A 27,460-nucleotide genomic window follows, 5' to 3' on the forward strand; every position below is an offset into this window, starting at 1 on the left:
GTCAGGCATCAGTGAAATCTAATTATTTGATAAGCTTCATGGTCAGCGCAACAAGTGACCAAATTTGTGGTGAGGCACTCCAGCCAAAATCAGTTTTCTGGCTGTGTGTTGACCAGGGAACTTCTCACCTCCTGCAGTCCTCTCCAAGAGGTCTTGGGTCTCTGGTTCTTCTTCAGCCTCTCGTCATGTTAATGTTGAACGTGAGAGCCAGATGGCTAATCTGAAGTCTGCACTCAGCATCAGACTGGTGGTAATACTTTCAGCACTGTCCCTCTGCTCTGAGGGTGACTCCTGTGGCGTCCATTTTTAGCTCTGGACTTGAGAGGCCCTTTGGCCTTCTTTTTCGGTTCAGTTTTTGTTTTCCCTGGCTTAAACATATGCTGTGTTTTCTCTTTCAATATTAAATTAACACATTTCGTTATAAAAAATGTTTCAAGTACAAGAATATTAAAAAGAAAACCTCAATTACAAGCTCATTATGCAAAGGCATTAATCTTGGGGCATATTACCTTCCATTTTTTCCTGTGCATTTCTCTTAGGTTGGAGATCGTGTTACATATAGTATTTGCAGTTTCCTTGCATTTCTTAACATTATCTATCCATCCATCCTCCCAACACACCTTTTCCCCAAAATATCTGAAGGTCTTGTTTAACAGTATTCCTGATTATTTTTCCATGGTATTAGGATCTCTATATAAGTATCATTTACCAAGTCAGAAAGTGCGTGCAGTTTGCATTTTGAAATATATTGACAAAGTAGTTTCCAGAGGCATTTCACCAATTTCCACTCCAGACAGCAGTTTTTGAGAGCCTGCTTTTCCCATTCCTTTATTTATTTTCAGCTCCATTTCTAGTCAGTTTTTTTACTCTGTTTTTATTGCCGACTTGTCTGCTTTTTCATTGAGCCAGTGATCTGGAACTCCAGTGTATTCCAACCTACAACTTGTCTAAAATTTAACTTATCTTGACTCTCTAGAATCTTGTCTTCTAGGGATGAGCTAATTGACTATAGTTTATTGTTTTTAGGGAAGCAAGGCTGTGAGATGAGCTTAACGGTCAGATAAGCAACATTAACTCTCAGGGCACCTGGTGATGCTTCTCAGAGAGTAAGAAGGAAAGCCTGGGATTAAGGATTTTGTGTTTCAAACACCCTGTGTCAGTGCACATGAACCTCTATAGAAACTGAAAGTCACACGTGGCCTATTTGTTTCAGGGTCCTCAGAGTTCTCTCTCTCCCTCCCCTGATGGCTTCATTTGCATAACCAAGCAGCTTTGGAGTGAATTAGGTCAATGTCTTTTTTCTAGCTTCTTGTTGAGCACTGCCTCACTGAAAATTCTAGCTCTCCCTTATTCCCAGGAGTTAGCAATTGATCTCAGCATAGCATCTTTGGGCAAACAGCAGCAGGGATCCGGCGACTCTTTGGAGAACATCCGAACTGGTTTTCAAAAGGCATGTCTTCCCGTTACACCTAAGTCACTTCCTGGTATGGGTTGAGTCCACTGAAAGGAAAGTCTCTGTAGGAGATTTGTTCAAATGGAAATAGTATATCATGGTGATGATAATCTAAAATTGCACCGAGACCCTTGATGTGGATGGAAAATTGCACTGTTTCTCACCATAAAGAGTTCACAAAGGGCTCCAGACAAACACATCACTGGCCATAAGCAACAGAATTTGGGCTTTAACACAAACAGTTTAAACAGTTTGGCTATAAAGGGGGTCAGAATAGAGCAAACAGGGCTAGCCTTAAGGGATAGTGTTTTGGTTGAATGCTTTAGGTTCCATGAGTATTTGCATTTTGTGGCTTATTAGGAGGATGGCATTGTTTTATCAAATAACTGAGGCTCCCAAGAGGCTATAGCACCCTGGTTTCAGGGGCTTGGCATGCAAAAGGAGGGAAGGAGCAGAGCTAGAACACAGCTAACAGTATGGAGGACAGTCCCTCAGCTTTATAGACCCCTACCTCTGGGCTTTGCTGCTGTCCTGCGTCTGGAAACCCACAACATGCCATAGATATTTTGAGCTTGGAGAACTGGGTGATCAGGAAACTGGGTCAGGACTGGGGCATCTGGGTGGCTCAGTTAGTTAAGTGCCTGCCTTTGGCTCAGGTCATGGTCCCAGGGTCCTGGGATCGAGCCCTGCATTGAGTCCCACATCAGGCTCCCTGCTCAGCTGTGAGCCTGCTTCTCCCTCTCCAACTCCCCCTACTTGTGCTTGCTCTCTCTGTGGCAAATAAAGAAATAAAAATATTTTTTTAAAAAAGGAATTTGGGGATGCCGGGGTGGCTCAGTCGGTTGGGCGGTTGCCTTCGGCTCAGGTGATGATCCCAGTGTCCTGGGATCAAGTTCCACATTGGGCTCCTTGCTCCGGGGGGAGCCTGCTTCCCCCCAACCCGCTCTCTGCTTGCCTCTCTGCCTACCTGTACTCTCTCTATCTCTCTGACAAATAAATAAATAAAATCTTTAAAAAAATAAAAATAAAATAAAAAAGGAAATTGGACCAGGATTCCATTTGGAGGTCTAATAGCTCATCCAAGGATGTCTTGATCAGGGCCACCAACCACTTTTATTCTAAATGCCACACCATCTGCCCTAGGCAGAGCCGCTCAGACAGTATAAAAATCAGAGCAAACATGGAGATATTAGCACTTACAATTGCCAGGCTTTAACCATTTATATATATTAACAGAGTTACTATTCACAACAATCCTATGGGGAAGGTACTAGAAAAGGAGGGGGAAAGGAAAAAGGGAAAAGAACAGGGACAGGAAAGGGCAGGAATAATCCGATGCAATTCAACAACTGTTCATTAAGCTCTGAATCTATTCCCGGGAATGCGGTAATGAACGAGATAAAAGGGGGGGTGTATAAGAAGAGGGAATACAGGTAGAGAGAGGAGGGGGAGGAAGAGGAGGAAGGGTATGGAGAGGGGGGAACGGAGAAGAGGAGAGAAGAGAAAGGGAGAGGAGAAATGATGAAGACAAAAGAAAGCCGTGCACATGGCAGGTAGTGCTAATAGGAAAAACTGGCCCCATGACCTCAGGGGTCAGCCCCACTGTCTGGGCTGAGGCTGAGGCTGAGGCTGTTTTCTTCTGGCCCAGTCTGTGACCCACATCACCACGAGGCTGGCACACACAATCCTTCCAATAAGGCAGCTCTGCTCCTGGCAACATCGGCCCGAAGCAGCCCATGGCAGGCAACTTCCCCCCAGGGTTAGCCTGGGCTTTTCCCCAGTTTACAAAGGCACGTGAGCTTTTACTGTTCTCTCAATGTGCCTCTTAGATTTTCTTCTCCTAAGGGCCTCTTGACACAAATCTACCTTTTGCATCTTCAGGCAGTATTTGACCAAATGGCTTATTTGTATCCTCCTGCCATTGCCAAGATTCCTCTTCTGCCAAGGTTTGCAAGGGTGCCCACTTCCAACAGTTGTTACCTGTTCCAGTGGTCCCCTCATGTCCCTCTTTGCTCTTCTTCTTCTTCCCCCCACAACCTGACTCAGAAGGAACGCTTTCAGTCCCTTCTAATCATCGGGAAGGACTGCCAGGGCCTTGCACTGATGACATTGCTACCCTCTGTCAGCCTCCTTTTCGGGCAAGACTATATGGCACGAGCCATGCTTTCTCTCCTTCCTTTGCGGGGGGGGGGTCCCCATGAAAAGGATTTGCGGCGGCTGCCCAGCCCCTGCCATACCCCAGACCCACCTCAGTCCTGACTTAATGCAGGTAGCTTCCCAGATGCATTGAGATGCCAGGACTTTGAAGGTGTGATTCGATCTCAGAAGACACTGGCCCTGGAGACATATTCTTACAGTCCAGAGAGGAAGGACAGTCTGAGCAAACCCCACCCTTTCACAGCCACTCAGTTCCCTTTTTTTGTTTCCTGACTTAAACCAATGTCTTTTTTTTTTCTTCTTCTCAGCAGCATGGTATCTGGTTCCCTGCTGCTGTCCTTATCCCCCCACCCAACCCCCAACTGTCCCCGCCCTTCATTTGCTTGGGACATTTGACACTCCTGTCTTGAATGTGCTCTTCAAAGTGCTCTGCTCAACATTACTGGGACCACTGAGACTCTAGATAGGGCTGGGTTGGCAAACAGGTCACCATGCCGACCTCCCCGAGGTAAAAGGACCTTGTACCCTAAAGAACTGTGGGGATAATCAGCAGAGAGCGGAGACTTAGAGGACGGACGAGAAATGCAGACCTGCAAAGACAAAACAAAGGGTCTAATGAGGAAGAGTGTCTTTACAGCCTCCTGTCCTTGAAGGCAGAGGACATTGGGGGGTCACACCGTTAATCTTGATAAGGAAAGATGGAGAGTGCTCACAAAAGGGACCCCAAAGTGCAGAACCCGAGAGAGAGAGAGAGAGAGAGAGACAAGACTTCCCCCTGCTGAGTCATTTTCTAAGAAAGCATTTTTTTCCCCTACAGATAAAAATGTCTGAATGTAAGCCCACACAAAGACTTATGCCCTTCCCCATTTTCTGTGGATGTTGATTTTCTCCCTTTCAAATTCGGCCTCAGGGAATAACTTTTCATGTACACCTTTCTCTTTAACTCTGTAAACCCATAAACCCAAGTAAACGCGTCCCTCAAAGCCCAAATATGTCCTCAGCTACTTCCTAGCCTATGTCTAGCAACAGTCATCTCTCGGAGCCTTCTCCTAGGAAATGCAGCTGGTCGTGGCTGCTGACCAGGATGGCAGCGTGGCCCCGGCTGACTGGCCTGCAAGCCCACCTTGACACAGGGGGCATGGCCATGTTCTCGCCCCCAGGTGCTGGATCTTAATGTAGGAGCAGATCACAGATCTCACTAGAAGTCTGTCTGTCAGAGTTTTCAAGACAACAAGTTTTTTTTTTTTTAAGCATTTTGTAGGAATGGTAGAGTGGGTAATCCTCACATCTGCACAAGATAGATGGGCAATAAGTCTTGCACGATCTCGCTGTATCATTGACAACATACATCGTCTTACTAGCCACCTCTGAACAGCTGCTCTAGTCTCCTGCCTGAGAGTCGCCGTCACAGACATTTTCCTTCCCTCCCCTCTTCTTCAGTCAGATGCTCCCTGTTGTCACCTGGCCCATCTCTTCACAAGATCCATCTTGGGGTGGAGATTGGAAATTGATAGGCATACAGTGGAGGATCTGGACAAGGGAGAGTGGGACAGGGGATAGGGTAAGATAGACCTAGGCAATTTTTTTAACCGTCTGCCCACCAGCCCTTCCTTAACACGCTTGTCTAAATGATCGAAGGGCTGCACCCAAATAGTGCAAATAAATGGCCTAGTGTCACCTCAAAAGAGTCCCAAGGTAATATAAGGTTCTGGTTTTGGTAGTATCCTGTTTAACATTTTTCCTAATGAGCTTTGAGGAAGATACAGAAAGTAGCCTAGCTAATTTGTGAATGCTTCAACGCTGTTGGGGGCAAGACTGGGTGACGGAACCAGAGCAATCGGTTTGTAAAAAGATCTTGATCACCTGGTATGAAGAGCAAGTGTATTTTACCAGAGCTAAGGGTCATGTCCTGTAATGGGGCACCGAACTGAACTTCAAAAGACTCCAGGTGAAGGTGGGATAGCAGTAGGATTTGTGCAAATGGTTCAGAGGTTTTTGCTGATAGTCATGAAGAGAAATGTCATGTCAGTAACATGGCTGCCAGAAAATCCAAGGTGAAAATAGGCTTCCTGTAAAATATCTAGATAGAGTAAAGTAAATAGGCCACCTACTCTGCAAGGTCAGGCCATATCTAGACTCCTGTGTTCAGTTCTGAGTGCCTCATGTTAGGGAAAATTAATGAGCAGGAGCATGTCCAAAACCACAGACCAGGATTAGTGAAGGGAATCAAAGCCAAAGCCACGCCATACAAGGTGTGATACAAAGATCTAAGGTTGACTAAGAGAGGCCATGTTCACCGTCTTCATAATTCCATGTTACTAACATCAAAAACCTCTAGAAACCCCTCAAAGGACAGTGAGACTGCCTAAGAGCCCAAAGAGAAGAATATACTGAAACTATGGGCTGGCTGTCTGGCAAAGAAACTTTTAAGAAATGTAGTAGCAGGTAGGGGTACTGTTTTCATTATCTCCTTCCCAGAGACCACCCAACAAAAAGGGGATAATCCGAGAGTCAGCTCTGGACCCCTGGGTATTCCTGGAGAATTATGCAAGCAGGAGACCCCAGGCTTTCATAGTTCCTTAGCCCCTAATCACTGGTACCCCTTCCGAGTCCCCTCTCAGTTCTTTGTCAACCTCTACCCTGCTTGCACTGTGTGATGACACGGTTATGAGCAAGGCTGTCATGCTAGAAACTACCTGGGATGAAATTCCAGCTCCACGAAATAACCACCTGTGTTGTGCCTCAGTTTCCTCACCTGTTAAATATTAATAACGGTACACAGTGCATGGGGTGGTTTGGATTACAAGAGGTAGTAGATGAGGTGTTTGGGAAAACGCCTGGTATATATTAAGTGCTCAATAATTGTTAACTATTATAATTTCCAGGCCACAACAGCCATACTGTATAATGGTAAAGAAACCCAGGCTCTGGAATCAGATCACCTGTATTTGTGTCCTGGTTCCACTAAATACTATCTACAGGGCAAAATGTTGATGATCCTACGGCCTCAATTTTCTCATCTGTAAAATGGATATGATAGTACCACCTACCTCCTGGAATTACTGTGAGAATTTTATGAGACAATCCATTTTAAATACTCAGTACCCTGCAGTCTTTCTCTGCTAGACTCTTGAAACCTAGCACATGACTTCTGCCAGGTATGCAGGGAAAGGAAGAGCTGCTGGATATTTTTTTATCTCTTGGCATGTTGATTGTTATTGTGCGAGCTGAACAATTTCATTGTCACTTTTCAGAACCGAGGGCAGCCAACTTGTTCCTTCAGTAAAAGGGGGCTGCTTGAATGCTGATCCTTCATACTGTTTTACAAAGTACTTTGTAATTATAAATTTATAAGACTGATTATTTTATTATCGTGTCCCTGCCCTAGAACAGTGCCCAACACAGAATAGGAATTCAATTAACTTTTGTTGGATGGACCAAACAGCCATGTGATAAATGAATTAGAGCACTGGCTCCCTCCAAGCCTTCAGTTAACCAGTAGTTCCCTGTCAAAGATATTCCCAGTGTCCTTGATATGAAACAGTAACGGAACCTGGGTGTGTAGGGCTCCTCCCTTTGATCCTAGTCCTTGCTTCCCTCAGAGATTGGGACGGGGACGCCCGAGGGTCTGGAACGAGCACTGTTTCCCTCATTTAACGCTGCTACCTAGCGGCGTCCGCCAGAAGTGATGAAGTGAAGAAAAACTGCAAAGCTTGGGCCCCCGACCCAAGTCAAAGAAAGGATCTGCCTCAGGCCGAGCCCTTCCTTAGGCTCCTACCCACTGCTCCGAAGCGAGTCCTCTCAGCCGCCAGAGGGCGGTGCTCACAGAGCCTTAGACTCTATGGTCCTTCTCGCCGACTCCCATGAGCAAGAGCGACCAGAAACCTCCTATATACTTCCGTTTCCGGAAAGGTGTCTCTCTTTCCGTGTCGATTGCGTTCTCGCAAACATGGTAGGACTTTGGGAGCGGGCCCGGTAACATCCAGCTTAATCTTTTCACCCCCTTCGACGGAGGCCGTCCCAGGCTGGCTTTAGGTCCATTCGCAGACTCGTTGTACCAAAGAAACCCAGCGCTGCTGGGATCGGCCCCGAAGGCACTGGGCTTCGGGGTCAGGAAATGAAGTGATGGGATCAAAGAGGTAGACTTAGCCGTGGTAGGAGGGAACAGGCACGCTCTCCACTTCGGGGCCCAGCGGAGGCCTCTGGACCTGAAGCACATGGCGGCTGTACCACCTTCTAGTCAAGTGGTGTGCGCCAAGCGAGGACTGAGAGTTGAGCCTTCGGGGGATGTCTTAGGTTCGCCTGAGTCGTTTAGGGCATTGTGCGATGGGTGTCTGATAACGCTGCTCATTTTGAACGGTTTCTTTACTAGGTGAACGTTCCTAAAACCCGCCGGACTTTCTGCAAGAAGTGTGGCAAGCACCAACCCCACAAAGTGACACAGTACAAGAAAGGAAAAGATTCTCTTTATGCCCAGGGTAAGACGGTCTGTATGTAATGTGGTTTTAATTATTCAGGAACTAGTGTAATACATACGCCGTCCCGTGCCCCGTCCCTCACTCCCACTTGGGTATTGTTTTTCTGCTGGAAAACCCAAGATAAAACGTGTAAGAAGACTTCGTGTGGCAGTTGTGATTATCTTTGGTATACCGTAACAAATAACCTCATTCTTCCAGGAAAGCGGCGTTATGACAGGAAGCAGAGTGGCTATGGTGGGCAGACGAAGCCTATTTTCCGGAAAAAGGTTAGTCGTAATTACTATTTGACATGCTTCTGTAGTAAAGACATTGCATTTTTCTCTAGCCTAAATACAGTACAGGTGTGTGTTTTCATAGTTTCGGCGAAGTTCCCTACGTTACCTGCAGTGACACATCTAGTAGGCAGTGTAGCTATGAGCGCAACCCTGGTCTGACTCTAGTCAGACTCTAGTCTACAGTCTTGCACTATCTTGGTGTTTTTTTATTTTTGTCCTAACCTTTTTGAAGAGGCAAAATTAAGTAAAGAGTAATGTGCTCTGATTTCCTAAGGACTGAAGTTTCAGTACACCGGTGAATCCTTTCTTCGTTACTTATCTCTCATACCCTAGTGAATCTTCAGCCCTTGCTTGCAGTGAGAATTGCTCTCTTACTTTGCTTCTCAGTTCAGAAGCCTGCATACTGCAACCAATCTCATGAAGTTTTTAAAGTTCCTTAAAATCCTCATGTAAGCCTTCCACTGCATTTCTGAATTCTCTTGTCATTCTCATCCAGGCCAAATGAGTTTCTGTTCTGCCCTAGGTGATCTGGTGCCCCTTAAAGTACACAGTGCCTGGAACAGCATTCCTGTGAACACAGCATTTCTTACGGTGCTTTGCTCATTCAGCCTCCTGCCAGAAAGTACTAAGGAGTAACAGTTGTGTTCATTTAGGTGCCATAAATGGTTTGAGCTCAAGGTGATAAAGATTGCCTTTTCGCATTCGGCTAACTTGTTTAGAAGGTGGGAAGATTCTGCCTAGGCTTTGGCTTTTTGGAGAACTGAATAGGCAGAAGTAGAATTCTGATTATAGGAGTAGTCTTAAAAAGTTGATTCCTGTACCTTGAGTTAAATAGATACAGTTGAATACACATAAATTGTAGACATAATTTTAGGTAGTCTCCAGAGAATTGATAAATCTGAAGTAACAATTATTAAATGCTGTTTGGTGAGAAAGTTGTGTTCAGTTCATAGTTTCAGGGATTTGGTTGACCCATTTTTGTTTGTGGGGAGTACAAGTATGTAGAGCTGGTGAAAGGCCACAAGTTCAAGGTGGTGTGATAAATGGCCATTTGGTAAGAAGCTCTTCAGGGTGTTGGATGGAAATAGAGAATTTGATGGCAATTAGATGATCTACCTTTGCTATTAAATTTCCTCTTAAATGCACTGATTTTCACATTTCTGTTTTCTCCCTATAGCTAAAGACAAATTGCTAAAACTCTGTCATTTGCAAAGCTTCCCTTTAAGTAGTACTTAACGCAACAGTCCTCCATTTTGAAGAAAGATTTTCTGCAGTGATTTATGAAAGGATTGACTTCATGTTTTCCAGGCTAAAACTACAAAGAAGATTGTGCTGAGGCTTGAATGTGTTGAGCCCAATTGCAGATCTAAGAGAATGCTGGCTATTAAGAGATGCAAACATTTTGAACTGGGAGGAGATAAGAAGAGAAAGGTATATAATTGCAGGTGGAAGGTGCAATCTTTTGTTGGGTGAGGTGAACATTTCTCTCCACTAAACTGATGGTGGAATCAGGAATGGGGCAATCCTCTTAAAAATAACTAGATCCATAGCTGAAGGTATGAGGTTTTTGGTGTTGGTTTTGACATGAGTAGTAGAGGGATAATGAAGAGACTTAATTAAAAGGTGGTGATCCTTTTAGGGGGAATAATTGTGTACTTGAGAGAGTAGAGGTTCTTTGCAAAATAAAAACTCACTTTTTTTTTTCTGTTCCATTACAGGGCCAGGTGATCCAGTTCTAAGCTTCATATTGTTAAATTATGAAGACAATAAAATGTTGAGATTATGTTCACATCATTTGGTTGCAGTTGGTCTTTTAAGATGGAAATAAAGTACTGGCATCAATAAAATTCCTCTCGTGGGGCAGTTTATGCTTGATGATTCTTCTGGGTACTTTGTTTATTTTGGATTGAATTTGAACTGGTTGAACTCATATCAAACGTGGTGATCTTCCATTTTGGCACTTCAGTTACATGAGGTTTCATGGGATTCCTTTTGCTGTTAAAGAAGGGTTATTAGTTATCATGGGATGTAAGAAGAGTCCCATGGTAACTACCAATTATATCCATAGTGAATGTAAAGTTTACCTAGAGCGAAATAATTTCTCTCCTATACCCTTGCTACTTCAGTCATTCAGTGAGGAATTTAGGCTGTTTTTATGCACAGCGTACTGTACAGAGCACACTATAAATATATATTCTATGTTTTCAGACTTTAACATTGCTCAGACCTTTTGAAGTACCCCCTCAGATTTAAAAGTAGACATAAATTCTCATGTTGAAATAACAGCAGAGGATAAAATTTCTAGTGAATTAAGCTGCCCGGCAGAATTTAACAGGGGTATCTGCTGATTTTTAAAGATGTCTAATCATTGCAAATTTTACATCCTTTTTTTCTTGGTATACTATTTTATACTTGATTCTTTTTTTATAAGAAGAGAATCCTTTTTTTTTAAGGTTTTATTTATTTGACAGAGAGAGAGATGACGAGTAGGCAGAGAAGCAGGCAGAGAGGGGGGGAAGCAGGCTCCCTGATGAACATAGAGCCCGATGTGGGGCTCGATCCCAGGACCCCGAGATCATGACCTGAGCTGAAGGCAGAGGCTTAACCCACTGAGCCACCCAGGCGCCCCTGTATACTTGATTCTTAACTGACGTTCAGCTTTTCATACTTGTGCAGCAAAACTGGAGGCAGAGCATAGAAACTATACCTTTTGGTGACCAAGTACATCTCAGTGGGATGGAGCAGTTCCAAATTGCCTTGTTTCCATGGGTGATTAAGTCTGGGTTTGCCAGTTTTAACAAATGATGATTACTCCTCCAATTTTATTTACAATAAATGGAAATCACCTGACAGGCAAAGGAATTGTTAACATGCACTTTGTATTTGGAGGGCCTTTGTCCCTTGCTAATTTTGTGCTGTTGCACATTCAGATGGTGGAGCTGCTGCCTTTGGTTCTGTGGGAGAAGGCTGACTGTGAAAGGGGAGAGGTGATGAGCAGGCTTGAAGCTTTGACTACACAGATTGGTCCCCAGGCAAATGGTAGGGAAAGGAGAAAATTCTAATGTCTGGAAATGCCTTTAAAATTTCCCTGTGGCACCTGGGTGGTTCAGTCACTTAAGTGTCCGACTTGATTTTGACACAGGTCATGATCTCTGGGATGTGAGATCAAACCCCACATCAGGCTGGGTGCAGGGCCTGCTTGGCATCCCCTTTCCTTCTGCACCGCCCCCCTTAAGAAAAAGGATCCATTCCCACATACCCCAGTCTGAAGGTCACTGCCTCATCACATCCTGGAGAGGAGGCAACTTAAAGGGGAGAGGGTGTTCTGGCCAGAGATCATAATGGAGCAACTACTGCTTGTGAAAGTAAGCCACCTGCATTTGTTGGCTCTAGATTGCAAAAAACCCTAGGATTTAGAAACCTGTGTGGTGGAATGTTTCTTGAGATGGTTCCATAAAGATTTAGTAATGTGGTCTCTTGGGTTGCCTCTGTAGGTTATTCCTGCTGGGGTATTTTTTTGCCCTTCAATTAAAGTAGCTTTGTTTTTTTCTTCCCTTTGGGCTAAGATTATTCTTAAAGAGTGCCATCCAAGCACCTCAGTAGGTAGTAGTTTAAGGGTTAAAAGTCTGGGCTGAAATCTTGCCTATAGTTCTGTAGTGGATAAGTACCTGTCTCTGTTGGTGAGGATTCAAATGGCTCGATAGTTCGTATGTCTAGAACAGTGCCTGGCACATACTATAGTGCCCAATAAATTACAGCTATTATTTAGCAATTTGTTTCAAAAGCCTTTCCCCAAAATGTTTAGAGATACCTTTGCAAGTTTTTCTTACGGTCCACTGTGGAAAATTTTACTGAAGGAGAGAAGGACAGCTAAAGTGGGAATGGAAGGAAAGGGAGACACCAGTGGGGGAGTCAGTTTGGCAACAAAACACACATTTTTTTCCTTTTGAAGTAGGGGCTTAACCTCATGACCCTGAGATGAGACAGAGTCAGACACTTAATCAATGAGCCACAGGAGCCACAACAAAATACATTTTAAAGAAGGTTTTTTAGTGTAGTCTAGATTGCTGCCAGCTGAAGTAAAACGGTGCCTGTGGGATTTATCTTGGTCTTTAAATCTGAAGTCCACTGATAAAACCCAAGCTCTCTCTTCTCAGGCAGGAGCTGTGTGATCATGCAGTCAGGAATACAGGCCAGCCCCTGACCCAGGGAAGCAATAGAGATGGTATGAAAACGAGGTCCACCGATCTCCTGCAGGTTTACCATAGCCACAGCCCACGCTAAGTCTGAGAGGGGGCGTTCCCACACTTCAATATTGTCTTCCTGAAAAGTAAGCCAAGAAAATAGGTGTGAGAGCGTGGTAACAGCAAGAAGCTGCCTTGTTGGTAGTGGCATTCAGTATTATTGTCAGAACTACTGAGCACTTCTGGGAAAAATTAAAATCCTACAGCATGCTTTGGAAATAAGGTAATGGTTAGCAAAAAAAGGAGCCTCATTACTGATTATAACATGAAGATTAAAAGTAAATATTCTCAAAAGATGAGTGCACATTCTCTTATTTAACAGATTTAGGCCCAGGACAACGGTGGTACTTGGGCATAAAGCCATTCCATCTTAAAACACAAACATTTGGATGAACTGTAAACTAGAAGGCAAGAGTATGTTCCTGGCCAACTCCTATTTTCTCCCATAGAACATTATTTACTGTACCTTTCTAAGCCGGTACCCCTGCTTGCCCAAGGGGTCTTGGTTGATGGCAATTACATCCTTATTCTGAAGGAGGGCTTTGGCTTGAGGGCTGATGTGTCGGAGGTCATTGGACATGAGTAATGGAGCGGCCATGATAGCCCACAGGGCCATCTGAGTTACCTGCTGATCCCAGCTGAGGCCAAAGTTACCAATCACTAACTGGGACAAAGAAGAGCAAGAATTTAAATTTAAAAAAAAATGAAACATTTTCAAAGTTACCTAGACATAAGCCACTTTCTATGGCACCCTGCTCTGAGTATTCTCAGGTAAGGCCTGCTTCCAGGAATTTTCCCTTCTGATTTACCTTGAAAAATCAAATAGGAAACAGGTCCACTGCATGGGCCTGAACAAGGAGGGCTCAGGTTCTTACCATATCTGGGTCATTCCAACCCCCTGGTCCTGCGACATCAACAATTCTCTTCTGGTTAGAAGATGTCCAGGCCAAGATACTCTTTACACTTTGCCAAGAATCATAAACATCCTCAAAATTTCTCCAGTGATTGCAGTACTGTCGGATTTCTGTGTAATTGGGCTGTGAAAACAGACATAACTCTTCTATTTACTTTCTACTACCATTCTTGCAACATGAAAACAGTCAAGTTTAAAGGAGGCACCTACAGCCTCTTTAGTGTACAGATTAAAGGTATCCTATGAGAAGAGCTAAATCCCTATTATAATGGAATTTCACTTAAGAAGTCTGCTTCAGAAGTAGGCCATATAACTTAAAATCTCTCCTTTAAATGGCTTTAACACTGTTTATGCTGGAAATTTGCCAAATGGTAACTAAGTATCGGGATTATGAAGATTTTAACTTTTTTCACAACTTACTGGATTTTCACACTTTCTTAAAATGGACATATATCACTTCTGTAATCAAATAATTAAAATGATCTGTATAAGTAAAAATAAAGGCTGCGAAATTACATAGGACAAATAAGCATAGGATAAGGCCATCTGAATCCGAAGTACATAATTTGTTAATGGAACGAATACAAGTTTGTAGATAGGGAGAGAGAATATCAGGTTTACGATGCTGAGAAAGGGGAGAGTATTTTGCAGAGATTAGAAGGAAAGAACAGGGATTCATTCTATAAGTAATTATTAAACACTTACCATAAGCTAGGGATACAGTGATAAAGTCAGACAAGGTCCCTGCCCTCCTGGAGCTTACATTCTAGTGGGGGAGACAGACAATAAGCCAGTAAACAAATAATTCCATACAGTGCTAAGTTCTTACAAGGAAATTCAGCTGATCAATGTGATAAAGAATAAATGGATAGAGGGCTATTTTAGAGTACAGAAGAGCTGTTTGAATATGTAGCATTTGGTTTGAGACTTAAACGTTAAAAGGAGACAGCCATTTAAAAATCTTGGAGGAAGAATGTACCAGGCAGAAAACAAAACGCAAGTGTAAAGTCCCTGGGGCAGCAGCAGGCTTGTGTGTTTGAGGGAAAGAAAGAAAACCCAGTGCAGTCATGGAAAGAGGGAGGGGAGGCTGGAGGCAGGCCAGGACCACATCAGTGGAGTGTGATTTTATTCCAAATGCAATGGGAAGCCAGTTAAGGCTTTTTTCAGCAGGGGAGTGATAGGATTTACATTTTAACAAGATCACCGTGGTGCTGCTTGGAAAATTGATGGCAGGATGGTAGAGATGGACTAGGCTGAGCGGAGACGATAGTGGCTGGAAGACCAGGGTGGATGCAACAGAGATGGAAAGAAATGGGCTGATTCGGGATGTGTTTTGTAGATAGTACTGATAGGACTGCTGACAAATAGGCTGTGAACTGCAGGACAAAGGGAAGAATAAAAAATGACTGATTTCCTAGATTAGAATTCAATTACAGCAGGGGAGGGGGTGAGAAGTGGCTGGATCCTGAGAGAGATTGTAAGATGAGCCTGTTAAATAAGACTGGACTTTGAAGGAGACCCTTCAGTCTCCATTGTTCTCAAGTTCTGAAAAGCTATCAGCAAGGCTCTGTTGGATTGTATGCTCACTAGCTCACCTTACGAAAAGGCCACATATAAAGGGGCCACTCACAGGAATACACAATGCTTCTGCCAGTCCTGTTCAGGGCCAAGGACATATGCTTATAACCTGTATGAGAAAACAATGGGTAAAATAAGGGAAAGAAGGGAATTTCCAGCTGGCGTTGTGTATTTTAAAAAGAGGCTGCCTGGAAGGGCCCTGGTTATATTTTAAACCAGGAGCAGTGACGGGTGGCTGCTCTGTGATTAAATTGTGTTTAGTACCTCCCAGACTGCTGGGATTGTTCTCAGGAGGTAGTGTGGGATGGTGCATACACCGAGGAAAGGGAGGAATGTAGATGCTCTTTTCTCTGGAACTGACATTCCAGATTCTTTCCCAAGTGATGTTATGGAAAGTTATGATTACTATTTGTAATGAACTCGGAGCCCTCCTGAATGAACCGTGCACATTATTAGCCATTATTAGGCATGCATGGATTTTACATGCATGCATGAAGGAATGCATGGACAAACTGAAAGAAAAGAGGTAGGAGCTCTGGCACATTGAGAATAATTATTTCCGGTGTTGTGACTAAGCATTTAAAATGTGATGACGAGCTCTTTGGAATGCTCCAGTTACCCTGGCCTCCAAGTTCCTTCCTTTGCTCATGGGTAAATCATACCTTTTTCCAAATGTTCCACGCTGTCACAGTAACAACCATCAAATTTTAGCAGATCTACTCCCCAGTCAGCAAAGGTCTTGGCATCAATGTCATAGTGTCCAAAACTCCCAGGGAAGCCTGCACAGGTTTTATTTCCAACATCTGCATAAATTCCTAGCTTCAGTCCTTTGCTATGGACCTGAAATGAGAGAAAAGGATCACCACAATAGAAGGGCAATCATGAATTAGAGAGAACCACTCTAGGCTGGGGGCACAGATAAGTATATTTCACTAGGTATCAGGGGCTTTTTTCACAAACCCCCAAAATTATCCAGATGAGTTAGCTGGGAGACAAAGTCTCCAATGCTGCTGAGTTCAAACTACATATGTAAGTTATGATACAGAACTAAAGGGAAAGCTATCACTCTTATCTTTTTCTAATGGGATCCCAAAAGTTACCTTCCCATGGCAGAGATACAGTTATCTGGACAAAGACTCTCACCATGACCATACCTTAGGCTCCTCTGTGTCCTCTTCTCAAGTAGGTCTCACACTGTTTCAGCAAGAATCCTGCTAAGTCATCTCCTTGCCCTTGATATCTAATCAAGTTCCTCATCCTCCTGCTCTTCATGTCTAACTCCTTGGCCTTCCCGCCTTTAGAGAGAATCCTCTTGCCCTTGATGTCTCCTCTTGGTAATTTTCCATCCACTGACCCCCTCAAGTCTGCTCATTGACTATAAAACCCCACTCGTCTTTGTTGTATTTGAAATTGATCTTGGCTCTTTCCCCTATTACAGTAGTACTGAACACATCTGTCTTCATTGCCTTTAACTAGTATCCAGCTCTGTTATCCTTAATTTCCAGAATATCTTCCTTCTGTCTTCTACTTTATACTTACAATTGTTAATAGCTTCACAAAGCATATGGAAATACATGCACACATGTCAAGAACCAAGTTCCCTTTTCCTCCTAGAGAATTCAGTGGTTTCAGCAAAAGGAGAACTTCTTCAAGACTGGCCTCAAGAGCTACTGAAAAACAAGGATCTGCTGATGGAATGAAAATTCTATCTGAGAAGCCTTACAATTTGATATTCAGATAATAGATGCTATTTTACTTTCTCAGTTTTTCTGAATAAGCTTCTGTACAAAAGTGCTTACAGTCTCCTGAATGAAAGAGCATTATCTGTAAACTCACATAATCAGCAAGGCCTCGGATCCCACTTGGAAAGCGTTTAGGGTCTGCCTGAAGTCTGCCTTTTGAATCCCTTTTGGGAGCCATCCAACAGTCATCAATGCAGAGGTACTCATAACCTACATCCTTCCAGCCATCTGACTCCATGAGTTCTGCCATCTGCATGAAGAGCTTCTCACTGAAAGAGAAATTCCAAAAATTGTTGTAATTCATTGAACAAATAATAAGGCATCTTTTGCTTTTGCAAGTTTTTTTTTTCAACCCAGTTACTAACCAGTTCAGTAGTAATCAGCAAGGTAAAATGGACTGGGGCTTTTTTTTAAATTTCCCCCTGGCCAAATACTTCCATCCTAAGAACCTCAAACAATTAGGAATGAGAAATACATGGAATTGAAAAGATAATTAGAACTAAGAAGAAAGTTCAGTAAAGTAAGAAACCACAAAGTTACTATAATCAACAGCTTCTTAGATATTAACAATAACCTGTTTGGAAAAAAAAAAAACAACAAGATACCATGCACAAGAGCAACCAAAAAAACAACAGAAAAACCTAAAACACCTAGAGATAAATTTTAAGACATGTGCAGGATCCACATGAATAAAACTATGACATTCCCAAATGATTTTAGTAAATGGAGAGATGTTATTTTGTTCTGGGATAAGAAAACTCAATATTAAAACACACTTTATACATTGTTTAAAATAGGCTCCACGCCAGTGTGGAGCCCAACGTGGTGCTTGAACTCACGACCCTGAGATCAAGACCTCAGCTGAGATCAAAAGTAGGATGCTTAATCCTACTGAGCCACCCAGGCATCTCTTATACATTTAACAAAATCCTGAACAAACCCCAAAAGGACTTTTTTAATAAAAAATTTTATTAATTTATTTGACAGGGAGAGAGAGAGAGATCACAAGTAGGCAGGCAGAAAGAGAGGGGGAAGCAGGCTCCCTGCCAAGCAGGGAGCCCAATGCAGGGCTCCATCCCAGGACCCTGAGATCATGACCTGAGCCAAAGGCAGAGGCTCAACCCAATGAGCCACCCAGGTGCCCCCCACAAAAGGACTTTTTAAGGAACTTGGCAACATGGTTCAAAATTTCATTTGAGAGATAAAACATATGAACATTCTACAAAAGATAAATGAAGCTGGTACCAGTACCAGTAGCATTAGAATACACAAATCAATGGAATTAAAGAGAAAGTTCTGAAAGAGATCCTTTCAGCCATCTGGTACCATGGAATCTAGTATATACATATTTTTTAAAGAGTTTATTTGTTTATTGAGAGAAAGAGTGAGAGCACATGCACGGGTGCACGAGGAGTGGGGGGCGGACAGAGAGGGAGAAGCAGGCTCCTCACTGACCCTGGGATCCTCACCTGAGCTGAAGGCAGACCCTTAACCGACTGAGTCAACCAGGTATCCCAGGAATTTAGTGTATATCAAATGTGGCTTTCCTTATAGGAAAATAAGGTCCCGGTGGATTAAGGTTTAAATATTTTAAAAATCCATTAAAAAAAAACTACTAGAAAATGTAGGTGACTATATTATCTTCAGGTAGGTAAAGACTTTCTTAACATGATGCCAGAGCCAGAAATCATAAAAACCAACATAAGCTGGAACACCATTTTCATAATATATGATAGACCAAACACCTATACACACACAACCCCAAAACCAAACCCAAAACATTTCAACTAAAAAATAATTAAGTGGAAATAAAAACACCAGATTGGCAAAGTTTTAAAAGAATGACAAAAATGCAGTGTTGGCCAGGGTGTGGGGAAATAGATATTATCATACACTATTCTTGGGAATATACATTTGTAAAACTCTTGGGGAGGATAGTTTGATATGTAACAAAATAGTTTGGTATGTAACATACCTTTGGATCCAGTAATTACACTTTTAGGAAAGAATCTTACAATGTAAAAGGATGGTTAACACAGCTTCACAATAATAAAAAAATTTTTGAAGAGCTTGAATAGCTATCAAGAGGAGGTTGCTTAAATAAATTATATACATATACTTTGCATTTGTGAAGCGCTTCTTCTGTGCCAGGAAAACTTCATTTTAATTATACTTTTCTTTACTATCTACATTTTTTTGCATGTTCATGCATTAGTTTTATTACCACATATAAAAATAAACCCACCACTGCTTAGAAAAAAAAAAAGGAAAAGACAAAAAGAAATATGTGATGGGAAGTACATTCAGCAGCCCTGTATTAAGCCACCACAGCTTTGAACTGTGCCTGTAAGCATCTGTGATTTATCTCCATTTATTTTGTGCATCAAAGCCAAGAGAGGTTATATTTTGGGCCTGGGACTGCTCAAAAATTTTTCCATATAAATTAATGCTAATTCTTCACTTTAAGCCATTTCCGCTTATGGAACACTCAACTTTTGGACAGCAGGGGAAACCTTCATAAAGTTCCTCCAGGTCAATCTTCCAGCCAGATGCCACTGGCTAGGGTGGCTGGGGGTGGGTTATTTCAGAGATTCCCTGGTTTCTCTAAACTTCCTCCAGTTACAGCCAAGGAACCTCTGGCCCCCAAAGCAGAAGAAACAGCACGTGTCTTAGTCCTCTGTCTCTCCTACTCACCCCAGCCGTGGTCACTACCAGTGCGTGGCAGAGGCAGAACAGCGGTTCACAAGAAGGGCCTGAACAGAACTGGATCAGAATGGATCAAGTTCCTAGTTGGGTGATCCAGCACGGAGAGATGGAGAAGCAGGGGCTGCTGACCCGACTCCTACCGCAGGGGGGGTCACGCCAGAGAAAGTTTAGTTCTCGTTTCCAACCAGGGCGGTTTGCTGGGGATAAAAAAGCAGCAGCAGTAGGGGGGCCCTCCCTCAGGCTCAAATGTTTTCTCTGCAACCCTCTATCCTCCCAAACAGAGAAGACAAACTCACGGAAAGGCGAGTGCAAGGGGGTACTCAATATCTCTCATACCTGATACAGGAATCCGGCTCTTCTTGGCAGTCAGTGTTGCACATGAAGCGCTCCCAGTGCAGCCAGCCCATGGTAGGAGTCATCGCCAAGCCATTGTCCAGGGTCCTGGCACCAGGGAAGCTCCAGAGAACCAGGGCCAGGAAGCGAAGTGCCAGCAGGAAGCCTGACCGCGGCACTCGGCTTTTCAGCTTCATCGCCACCGTAACGCAGTACAAATTTCCACCGGTAATCTGGGCTTTTAAGTTTAACTTTAGAAGCGGACCAATCACCGTGAGTTGTTAAATACTGACGTTATTGTTTCTCAGGCAACTGGGACGGTTATCCCCAGAGGCGGACCAATGATCAGTCACGTAAAACGCACCGCAACCAATCACACTCTGCCTTTCTCGATATTGGCCCGCCCTGTTTCTATACCAGAAGGAAGTGCGGCACTTTAGAGATCCCGAGTCTAAGCCGAGAGTTGCTCACGTGACCGAGATCTCACATGACGTAGGCGATCACGTGATCAGTCGCTTACGTGAGCAGAAGTAGTTCTGGTCGTCGTCTACCGTCTCGCTATAGCCGTTTGAGGGAAGAAGGAGGAAAATTATCCGGTATCGTTAGAGGTTGGTGTGTGGGTAGGAACTGGGGGCCCGAGGGTGGTGATGCTGAAGACTAAAGTAGGATCCGCGGGCTGCCTCCGCCTTTTTCGTTCCCTGCTTTCCCCTCCCCCGCTCCCCCTCCCCCCAACCCCCCCCCCCCGCCCAGTGCCGGGAAGCCGCCTTTGCTGCGCCTGGTGGGGAAATGGTGGACGTTCGTGACTGTGTGTGTGTTTTTGTATATCTGTCTGTCTGGGCGGGTCTCAGGGGACCCTTAAGAGAAACTCTGAGGTGAAAACGCTTGAAAACCACGTCCCTGGGTTAGGAAAAACAAATATTGAGACCAGTGGCTGGAGTGCCGGTCCATCCATTCAGGCACTTAGTTCCCACTGATTGTGTGTCTGTAGGGGGAGGCACCAAGTGAATTATATCTGTAGAGTCACATCTAGGCTGATGCTGCGTGCCTGACAGAGGCGCTCAATAAATGTTTCTACTAAATTGAACATTTAAATAACGTCTGTTTTTCTACTTACCATAACAAACTACATGTTCAGTTTTGGACATTCAAAAAATAACAGTATACTATAAATTTTTTAAAAATTACACGTAATTAATCACCGGGAGATAGGTACTCAGCATTTTGCTGTATAATAAGTATGTGTATAACACACATATAAATACACAGTTTCTTAACCCAAAAATGGAATCCTGGTTTCTACTTTAGCAACTTAGTACTGGTTGCCTTCCCAGGAGATACAGTAATGAAACAGAACCTCCCTGCCACTATAGAGGGGATGTTAATTTCTAGAGTGCTTCAGGCATGCAAAAAAAGTCCATAAATCATCACTCAAGCCTGAAGATGGTTTATAGGGAGACTGTTATTTGTAGATGCAGTGTGCCAGGCATATAATAGGCAATTAATAAATGTTTGTTGACTCCTCAGTGTAGTTTTATGGCACTTATTACACTTTGTACTTTCTTTCCAAGAGGTCCAGTGTTTCCAGACCATGTCAGATAAGCCATCCACATATACAAAATTAGAAAACTTTATAAAAGCAAACATTTAAATTTAATTTTTTGCTAAAATAAAATTAATGCGTACAGAAAATTAAGAATGCACAAGAAATTGAAAAAATAACATTGAAAAAGCCAGAAACCTGCCACTATTAACATTTGCTGCATTCCCCATGTATATATATTTTTCTAACATTTTGTTCCAATGACAGTGATTTTTAAAAATTAAAACTGTAAAGAAGTATCTTGGGTAAAAAATGAAAATTTACCTCACTCTACCCTCTAGTTCCTGTTTTCTCAGAAAACAAACTTGTATTATGTGCTTTCAGATCCTCTGTGCATTTACATGCATAATACGTGCATGCTTATATTTTAAAATAAGTAGGATCATAATTATGCACATTTTATTTAATACATTTTGGAAATCTTCCTAGGTCAGGGCAGATCTTTTTCCTTAACAGTTGCATAGGATTCCATTTTAAGGATACAGTATATTGTAATTCATTCAACCGTTCCGTATTGATGAATAGTTAGGTTCCTAATTTTCAGCCATTACTAATAGTGCAGTAGCAGTGAACATAATATGAGTATTTCTGTTGACCAGGTTCCTGGAAGGAATTTTAGTAGGGTCAAAGGATATGTGAACATATATATATATTTTTTTCTACCTAGTTGAGATTATGATGCAGCCATGATTTTGGTTCATAAGATTATCGCATGTGTATTTCCTCATGTTATTAAATATTTGTATGATTTTAAAATTAAGTATTAAAATTTGTATAATTTTAAAATTAAGTAAAATTAAAATTAATTTTTAAATAAGTAATATTCTTTCTTAATAAAATACCTTTTGAAGAATATATTGCTCCATAAATCTTTGAATTTTAGGTCATCTCTTAGTCCAGATAATCTGAGTAGATTTACTGTATCAAAAAGTGTGATACATGTTTCCAAATTGCTTTCCAGAAATATTGTATCTACTTTCACTCTTCTAGGAGTTTTCAAGAACCCTGAATATTAGCACTGGTTTATCCTTACTGTTTAATTTTTATTGTCTTGGTGGGTGAAAAATATTGATTAATTCTGGTTTTAACTTGGATTTCTGATGCATGATGAGGTTTGAACATTTCCTAGACAACTCTCCTGTATCCTCACATCTGTATTTCCCCTGTATTTAATCTATTATCAAGTCCCGCAGAATCCACTGCTTTCTTTTTAAGTTTTTACTTTATATTTTTAAATATTTTGTTTACTTGAGAGAGAGAGTGCGTGCACAAGTGGAGGGGTGGGGAGGATAGAGGGAGAGGGAGAAGCAGACTCCCCACCGAGCAGAGAGCCTGACCAGGCGAGGTTCCATCCCAGGACCCTGAGATCATGACCAGAGCTGAAGGCAGCCAGTTAACCCACTGAACCACCCTGGCGCTCTCCTTTTTTAAAACTACTGTTGTCTTAGGGTGCCTGGGTGGCTCAGCTGGTTAAGCCTCTGCCCCTTTCTCCGGTCCTGATGTGTGGGGGTTGGGTCCTCGCTCAGTGGGAACCCTGCTTTTCTTTGTCCCTCTGCCTGCTGCTCCCCCTGCTTGAGCTCACATGCTCTCTCTCTCTCTGTCAAATAAGATCTTAAAAAAGCAAACAAAAAAAAACTGCTGTTGCCTTAGGTGAATCCCTTATGTCTGCCTCAAAGTGACTAGGTTTCTAGCTGATCTTGCTGGTGTCATACCAGCCCCCTCTGTTTGAGTTCCACACTGTTGCCAGGGTGATCTATTATTTGAAAGGGCTTTGATTACATCACTTCCCTCCCCTCACTCCCCTGCCCACTTCCCTCTCCTCACTCCCTTACCCACTCCCCTACCCTCACTCCCCTGCCCTCACTCCCCTGTTTAAAATCCTTAGAAGGGCCTTAGTGTTTGTCTATCAAGTAAGGTCTTTGGGATCTTATGTCTGCCTTGCCAGCGTTACCTCTCGCCGAGCCTCATCCTGTTTTATGCTCCATCCGTAATTTTTAAAATTTACTTGTGGATCCCTGAACTGGTGAGTCTGTTTTATTTAACAATTTTGTGCCAACTGTTAGAATTGACCAATTAGTCCCTGTTTTATACCACCTTTTCACCTTGCCCAGAATTTTGTCATAGCAGGGATACTGTTTATTTGCCCGTTTGCCTTTAGGTAAAGATGTATAATGCCCCTGTAAAACCATAAACCCTCTCTGGGCTTATTGATGCTTGTATCCCAAAGACAAGTACTGGACTTCGCAGTTAAAAAATATCAAAAGAAAGTGTGAATTATCCATAATGTCTTTTTTCCATTTATCTCTTAGGCCTTAATATTTCCGTGATTTTACTAATTGGCATGAGTTTTTAATATATTAAGGATAGTAATGTATAGGTGTAAGTATTTTTTCAGGTGTATTGTTTTGTATTGTCTTTTAATTCTGTTGAATCTTACCTTTGATGTAATGAAGTTTTTCATTTTTATGTAATCAGGGATAACCATCTTGTATTTGTTCACATCTTCCAGTGATTTTGTTGCTGTTTTTATGCTTTTATGTTCTGACTGTGATGTTAATATATGTTCAGTGTAGAAAACTTAGAATATACAGAAATGTCCAAAGAAAATATTCCTTTAGTCAAAAAGGTCCCATAATCCTACTGCCCAGAAATAACAACTGTTAATGGTATCCAACACATAATAGGTATTGAGTAAATAATGGTTGCATAAACAAAATAAAAATTTGGTGTAGTCTTTTTATTTATATGAATGTTTTAGAAAAAAGCAATACATGTGAGTTTTACAGTACTAGTTTGTTTTTTTCTCTTACTGTACTGTGAACATTTTTCCATGACAGTAGTCTTCTAATTTTTTTCAGCTACACCGAAATCGCATTGAGCCAAGCTTGCCAATAAGAACCCAACAGTCACCATGATGCTGAGCACAGAAGGCAGGGAGGGGTTCGTGGTGAAGGTCAGGGGCCTACCCTGGTCCTGCTCAGCTGATGAAGTGATGCGCTTCTTTTCTGATTGTAAAATCCAAAATGGCACATCAGGTATTCGTTTCATCTACACTAGAGAAGGCAGACCAAGTGGTGAAGCGTTTGTCGAACTTGAATCTGAAGATGAAGTGAAATTGGCTTTGAAGAAGGACAGAGAAACCATGGGACACAGATACGTTGAAGTTTTCAAGTCCAACAGTGTTGAAATGGATTGGGTGTTGAAGCATACAGGTCCGAATAGTCCCGATACTGCCAACGATGGCTTCGTCCGGCTTAGAGGACTCCCATTTGGCTGTAGCAAGGAAGAGATTGTTCAGTTCTTTTCTGGGTTGGAAATTGTGCCAAATGGGATGACACTGCCGGTGGACTTTCAGGGGCGGAGCACAGGGGAGGCATTTGTGCAGTTTGCTTCACAGGAGATAGCTGAAAAGGCCTTAAAGAAACACAAGGAAAGAATAGGGCACAGGTACATTGAAATCTTCAAGAGTAGCCGAGCTGAAGTCCGAACCCACTACGACCCCCCTCGGAAGCTCATGGCTATGCAGCGGCCAGGTCCCTATGATAGGCCGGGGGCTGGCAGAGGGTATAATAGTATTGGCAGAGGGGCAGGGTTTGAAAGGATGAGGCGTGGTGCCTATGGTGGAGGGTACGGAGGTTATGATGACTATGGTGGCTATAATGATGGGTATGGCTTTGGGTCTGATAGATTCGGAAGAGACCTCAATTACTGTTTTTCAGGAATGTCTGATCATAGATACGGAGATGGTGGGTCCAGTTTCCAGAGCACCACAGGGCACTGTGTACACATGAGGGGATTACCTTACAGAGCCACTGAGAATGATATTTACAATTTTTTCTCACCTCTTAACCCCATGAGAGTGCACATTGAAATTGGACCCGATGGCCGAGTTACTGGTGAGGCAGATGTTGAATTTGCTACCCATGAAGATGCTGTGGCAGCAATGGCAAAAGACAAAGCTAATATGCAACACAGATATGTGGAGCTCTTCTTGAATTCTACTGCAGGAACAAGTGGGGGCGCATATGACCACAGCTATGTAGAACTCTTTTTGAATTCTACAGCAGGGGCAAGTGGCGGTGCTTATGGTAGTCAAATGATGGGAGGGATGGGCTTATCCAACCAGTCTAGTTATGGGGGTCCTGCTAGTCAGCAGCTGAGTGGTGGCTACGGAGGTGGTTACGGTGGTCAGAGCAGTATGAGTGGATACGACCAAGTTCTGCAGGAAAACTCCAGTGACTATCAGTCAAACCTCGCTTAGGTGAAGGAACACTAAACACCTATTACAGAAATAAAAGCTCTGCATTTATGGGAGTTGTAGAATGAGAGTGATGTCTAGTATATCCAGTATGATTGGTAAATGGGAAATATCATTGATTCTGATCACTCTTGGTCAGCTTTCTCGTTCTCTTTCTTTCTTTCTTTCTTTCTTTCCTTTTTTTAAAGAAAACAATTAAGTTTAACAATTTTGCATTACAGGCTTGTGATTCATGCTTACTGTAAAGTGGAAGTCAAGGTTTTACAACTTCAAGCTCAGTAATTTCGAACACTGAAACATTCATCTAGGGTATAATAACAACGTTCAGTATTGACCATAACTGTTAAAACAATTTTCAGCTTTCCTCAAGTTAGTTATGTTGTAGGAGTGTACCTAAGCAGTAAGCGTATTTAGGTTAAAGCAGTCACTTATGTTAAATGTTGCTCTTATACCACAATACATTGAAAACTTTGGATGCATGTTGAGAAACATGCTTTTCTGTAAAACTCAAATATAGGAGCTGTGTCTACGATTCAAGTGAAAACATTTGGCATGTTTGTTAATTCTAGCTTTTTGGTTTAATATCCTGTAAGGCACGTGAGTGTACACTTTTTTTTTTTTAAAAGATCTGGGACAGTTTTGAGATGTAATACCAATACCTTAGGAATTTGGTCATGTTGTTTGTATGAGATTCTGAGGCTTTGATTTAAATCTTTCCTTGTATTGTGATTTCCATTAGATGTATTGTACTAAGTGAAACTTGTTAAATAAATCTTCCTTTTAAAAACTGGAAAAATAATCTTGTACGATGTGACTTTTTAAAAATGTTCTGTTGGATGAACCATTTCTTTTTTTTTATATTATGTTCAGTTAGCCAACATACAGTACATCAGTAGTTTTTGATGTAGTGTTCATTAGTTATTGATGTCGTGTTCAACAATTCATGAGTTGCATATAATGCCCAGTGCTCATCCCAATACATGCCCTCCTTAATACCCATCACCCAGTTACTGTATCCCCTCACCTCCTTCCCTTCTGTAACCCTCAGTTTGTTTCCTGGAATCCAGAGTCTTTCATGGTTTATCTCCCTCTCTGATTTCTTCCCATTCATATTAACCATTTTTTTAAAGATTTTATTATTTGCGAGAGAGCGCACAGGCAGGGGGAGAGGCAGGCAGAGGGAGAAGCAGACTCCCCACTGAGCAGGTAACCTGATGTGGGACTTGATCCCAGGACACCGGGATCATGACCTGAGCCAAAGCCAGACACTTAGCTGACTGAGCCACTCAGGCAGCCCAAACCATTTCTCTGATACAAGTCCTCTGCCCTTTAAGTTGTTTTTAATTTTTAAATTTTTATAAATGCACATTAGTATCTTTATACATACATTATTGCATATATCATTAATTATTTCTAAACTGTCCAGAAGTGGAATTGCTGAGTCAAAGATACCCACATTTTTTAAGGCTTTTGATTTTGCATTATCAGATTACGGTAGGGTCATGGTCATTGGGGAGGGTATGGGCTATGGTGAGTGCTGTGAAATGTGTAAGCCTGATGATTCAGAGACCTGTACCCTTGGGGCAAATAATACATTATATGTTAATAAAAATAATTTTAAAAATAGGTTATGGTACTTTGTGTTTGCACCAGGAGTGTATCCCCCCCTCCGCCTCAGTGATGCATATTATTATTCTTGGTCTTGGCTAATTTGTTAGTTGAA

General features: G+C 42.4%; 3 protein-coding genes across 4 annotated transcripts; 2 read left to right on the forward strand and 1 right to left on the reverse strand.

Moving 5' to 3' along the window:
* The first annotated feature begins 7,513 nt into the window (after positions 1-7,513).
* On the forward strand, positions 7,514-10,238 carry RPL36A (ribosomal protein L36a). Its single transcript, XM_080795684.1, has 5 exons — positions 7,514-7,562; positions 7,983-8,088; positions 8,287-8,354; positions 9,672-9,794; positions 10,082-10,238. The coding sequence occupies exons 1-5, from the start codon at positions 7,560-7,562 to the stop codon at positions 10,100-10,102; spliced, it is 321 nt and encodes a 106-aa protein (XP_080651810.1). The 5' UTR covers positions 7,514-7,559; the 3' UTR covers positions 10,103-10,238.
* Positions 10,239-12,396: 2,158 nt separating this feature from the next.
* On the reverse strand, positions 12,397-20,109 carry GLA (galactosidase alpha). The gene is made up of 7 exons (XM_080795683.1): positions 19,883-20,109; positions 16,935-17,109; positions 15,761-15,938; positions 15,116-15,207; positions 13,483-13,644; positions 13,074-13,271; positions 12,397-12,686 (listed from the first exon to the last, which is right to left on the reverse strand). The coding sequence occupies exons 1-7, from the start codon at positions 20,074-20,076 to the stop codon at positions 12,423-12,425; spliced, it is 1,263 nt and encodes a 420-aa protein (XP_080651809.1). The 5' UTR covers positions 20,077-20,109; the 3' UTR covers positions 12,397-12,422.
* Positions 20,110-20,374: 265 nt separating this feature from the next.
* Positions 20,375-26,528, forward strand: HNRNPH2 (heterogeneous nuclear ribonucleoprotein H2). Of its 2 annotated transcripts, XM_080795682.1 has the most exons (3): positions 20,394-20,487; positions 23,425-23,502; positions 24,338-26,528. In XM_080795682.1, exon 3 carries the CDS (start codon positions 24,391-24,393, stop codon positions 25,738-25,740), a length of 1,350 nt encoding a protein of 449 aa, XP_080651808.1. In that variant the 5' UTR covers positions 20,394-20,487; positions 23,425-23,502; positions 24,338-24,390; the 3' UTR covers positions 25,741-26,528. The 2 variants fall into 2 exon arrangements, with proteins under 2 accessions (XP_080651807.1, XP_080651808.1); XM_080795681.1 differs by lacking the exon at positions 23,425-23,502 and having other exon boundaries at positions 20,375-20,487.
* Positions 26,529-27,460: the final 932 nt, after the last annotated feature.

Source organism: Martes martes (genome assembly GCF_963455335.1).
Source record: "Martes martes genome assembly, chromosome: X".
NCBI lineage: Eukaryota > Metazoa > Chordata > Mammalia > Carnivora > Mustelidae > Martes > Martes martes.

Coding starts and splice junctions, on each gene's coding strand:
- RPL36A (XM_080795684.1), top strand. Junction 8,355..9,671: donor AGCCTATTTTCCGGAAAAAG/GTTAGTCGTAAT, acceptor CATGTTTTCCAG/GCTAAAACTACAAAGAAGAT. Junction 9,795..10,081: donor GAGGAGATAAGAAGAGAAAG/GTATATAATTGC, acceptor GTTCCATTACAG/GGCCAGGTGATCCAGTTCTA.
- GLA (XM_080795683.1), bottom strand. CDS start 20,076: ATGAAGCTGAAAAGCCGAGTGCCGCGGTCAGGCTTCCTGCTGGCACTT. Junction 17,110..19,882: donor GAGCCGGATTCCTGTATCAG/GTATGAGAGATA, acceptor TTTCTCTTTCAG/TGAGAAGCTCTTCATGCAGA. Junction 13,272..13,482: donor GTTGGAATGACCCAGATATG/GTAAGAACCTGA, acceptor TCTTTGTCCCAG/TTAGTGATTGGTAACTTTGG.
- HNRNPH2 (XM_080795681.1), top strand. CDS start 24,391: ATGATGCTGAGCACAGAAGGCAGGGAGGGGTTCGTGGTGAAGGTCAGG.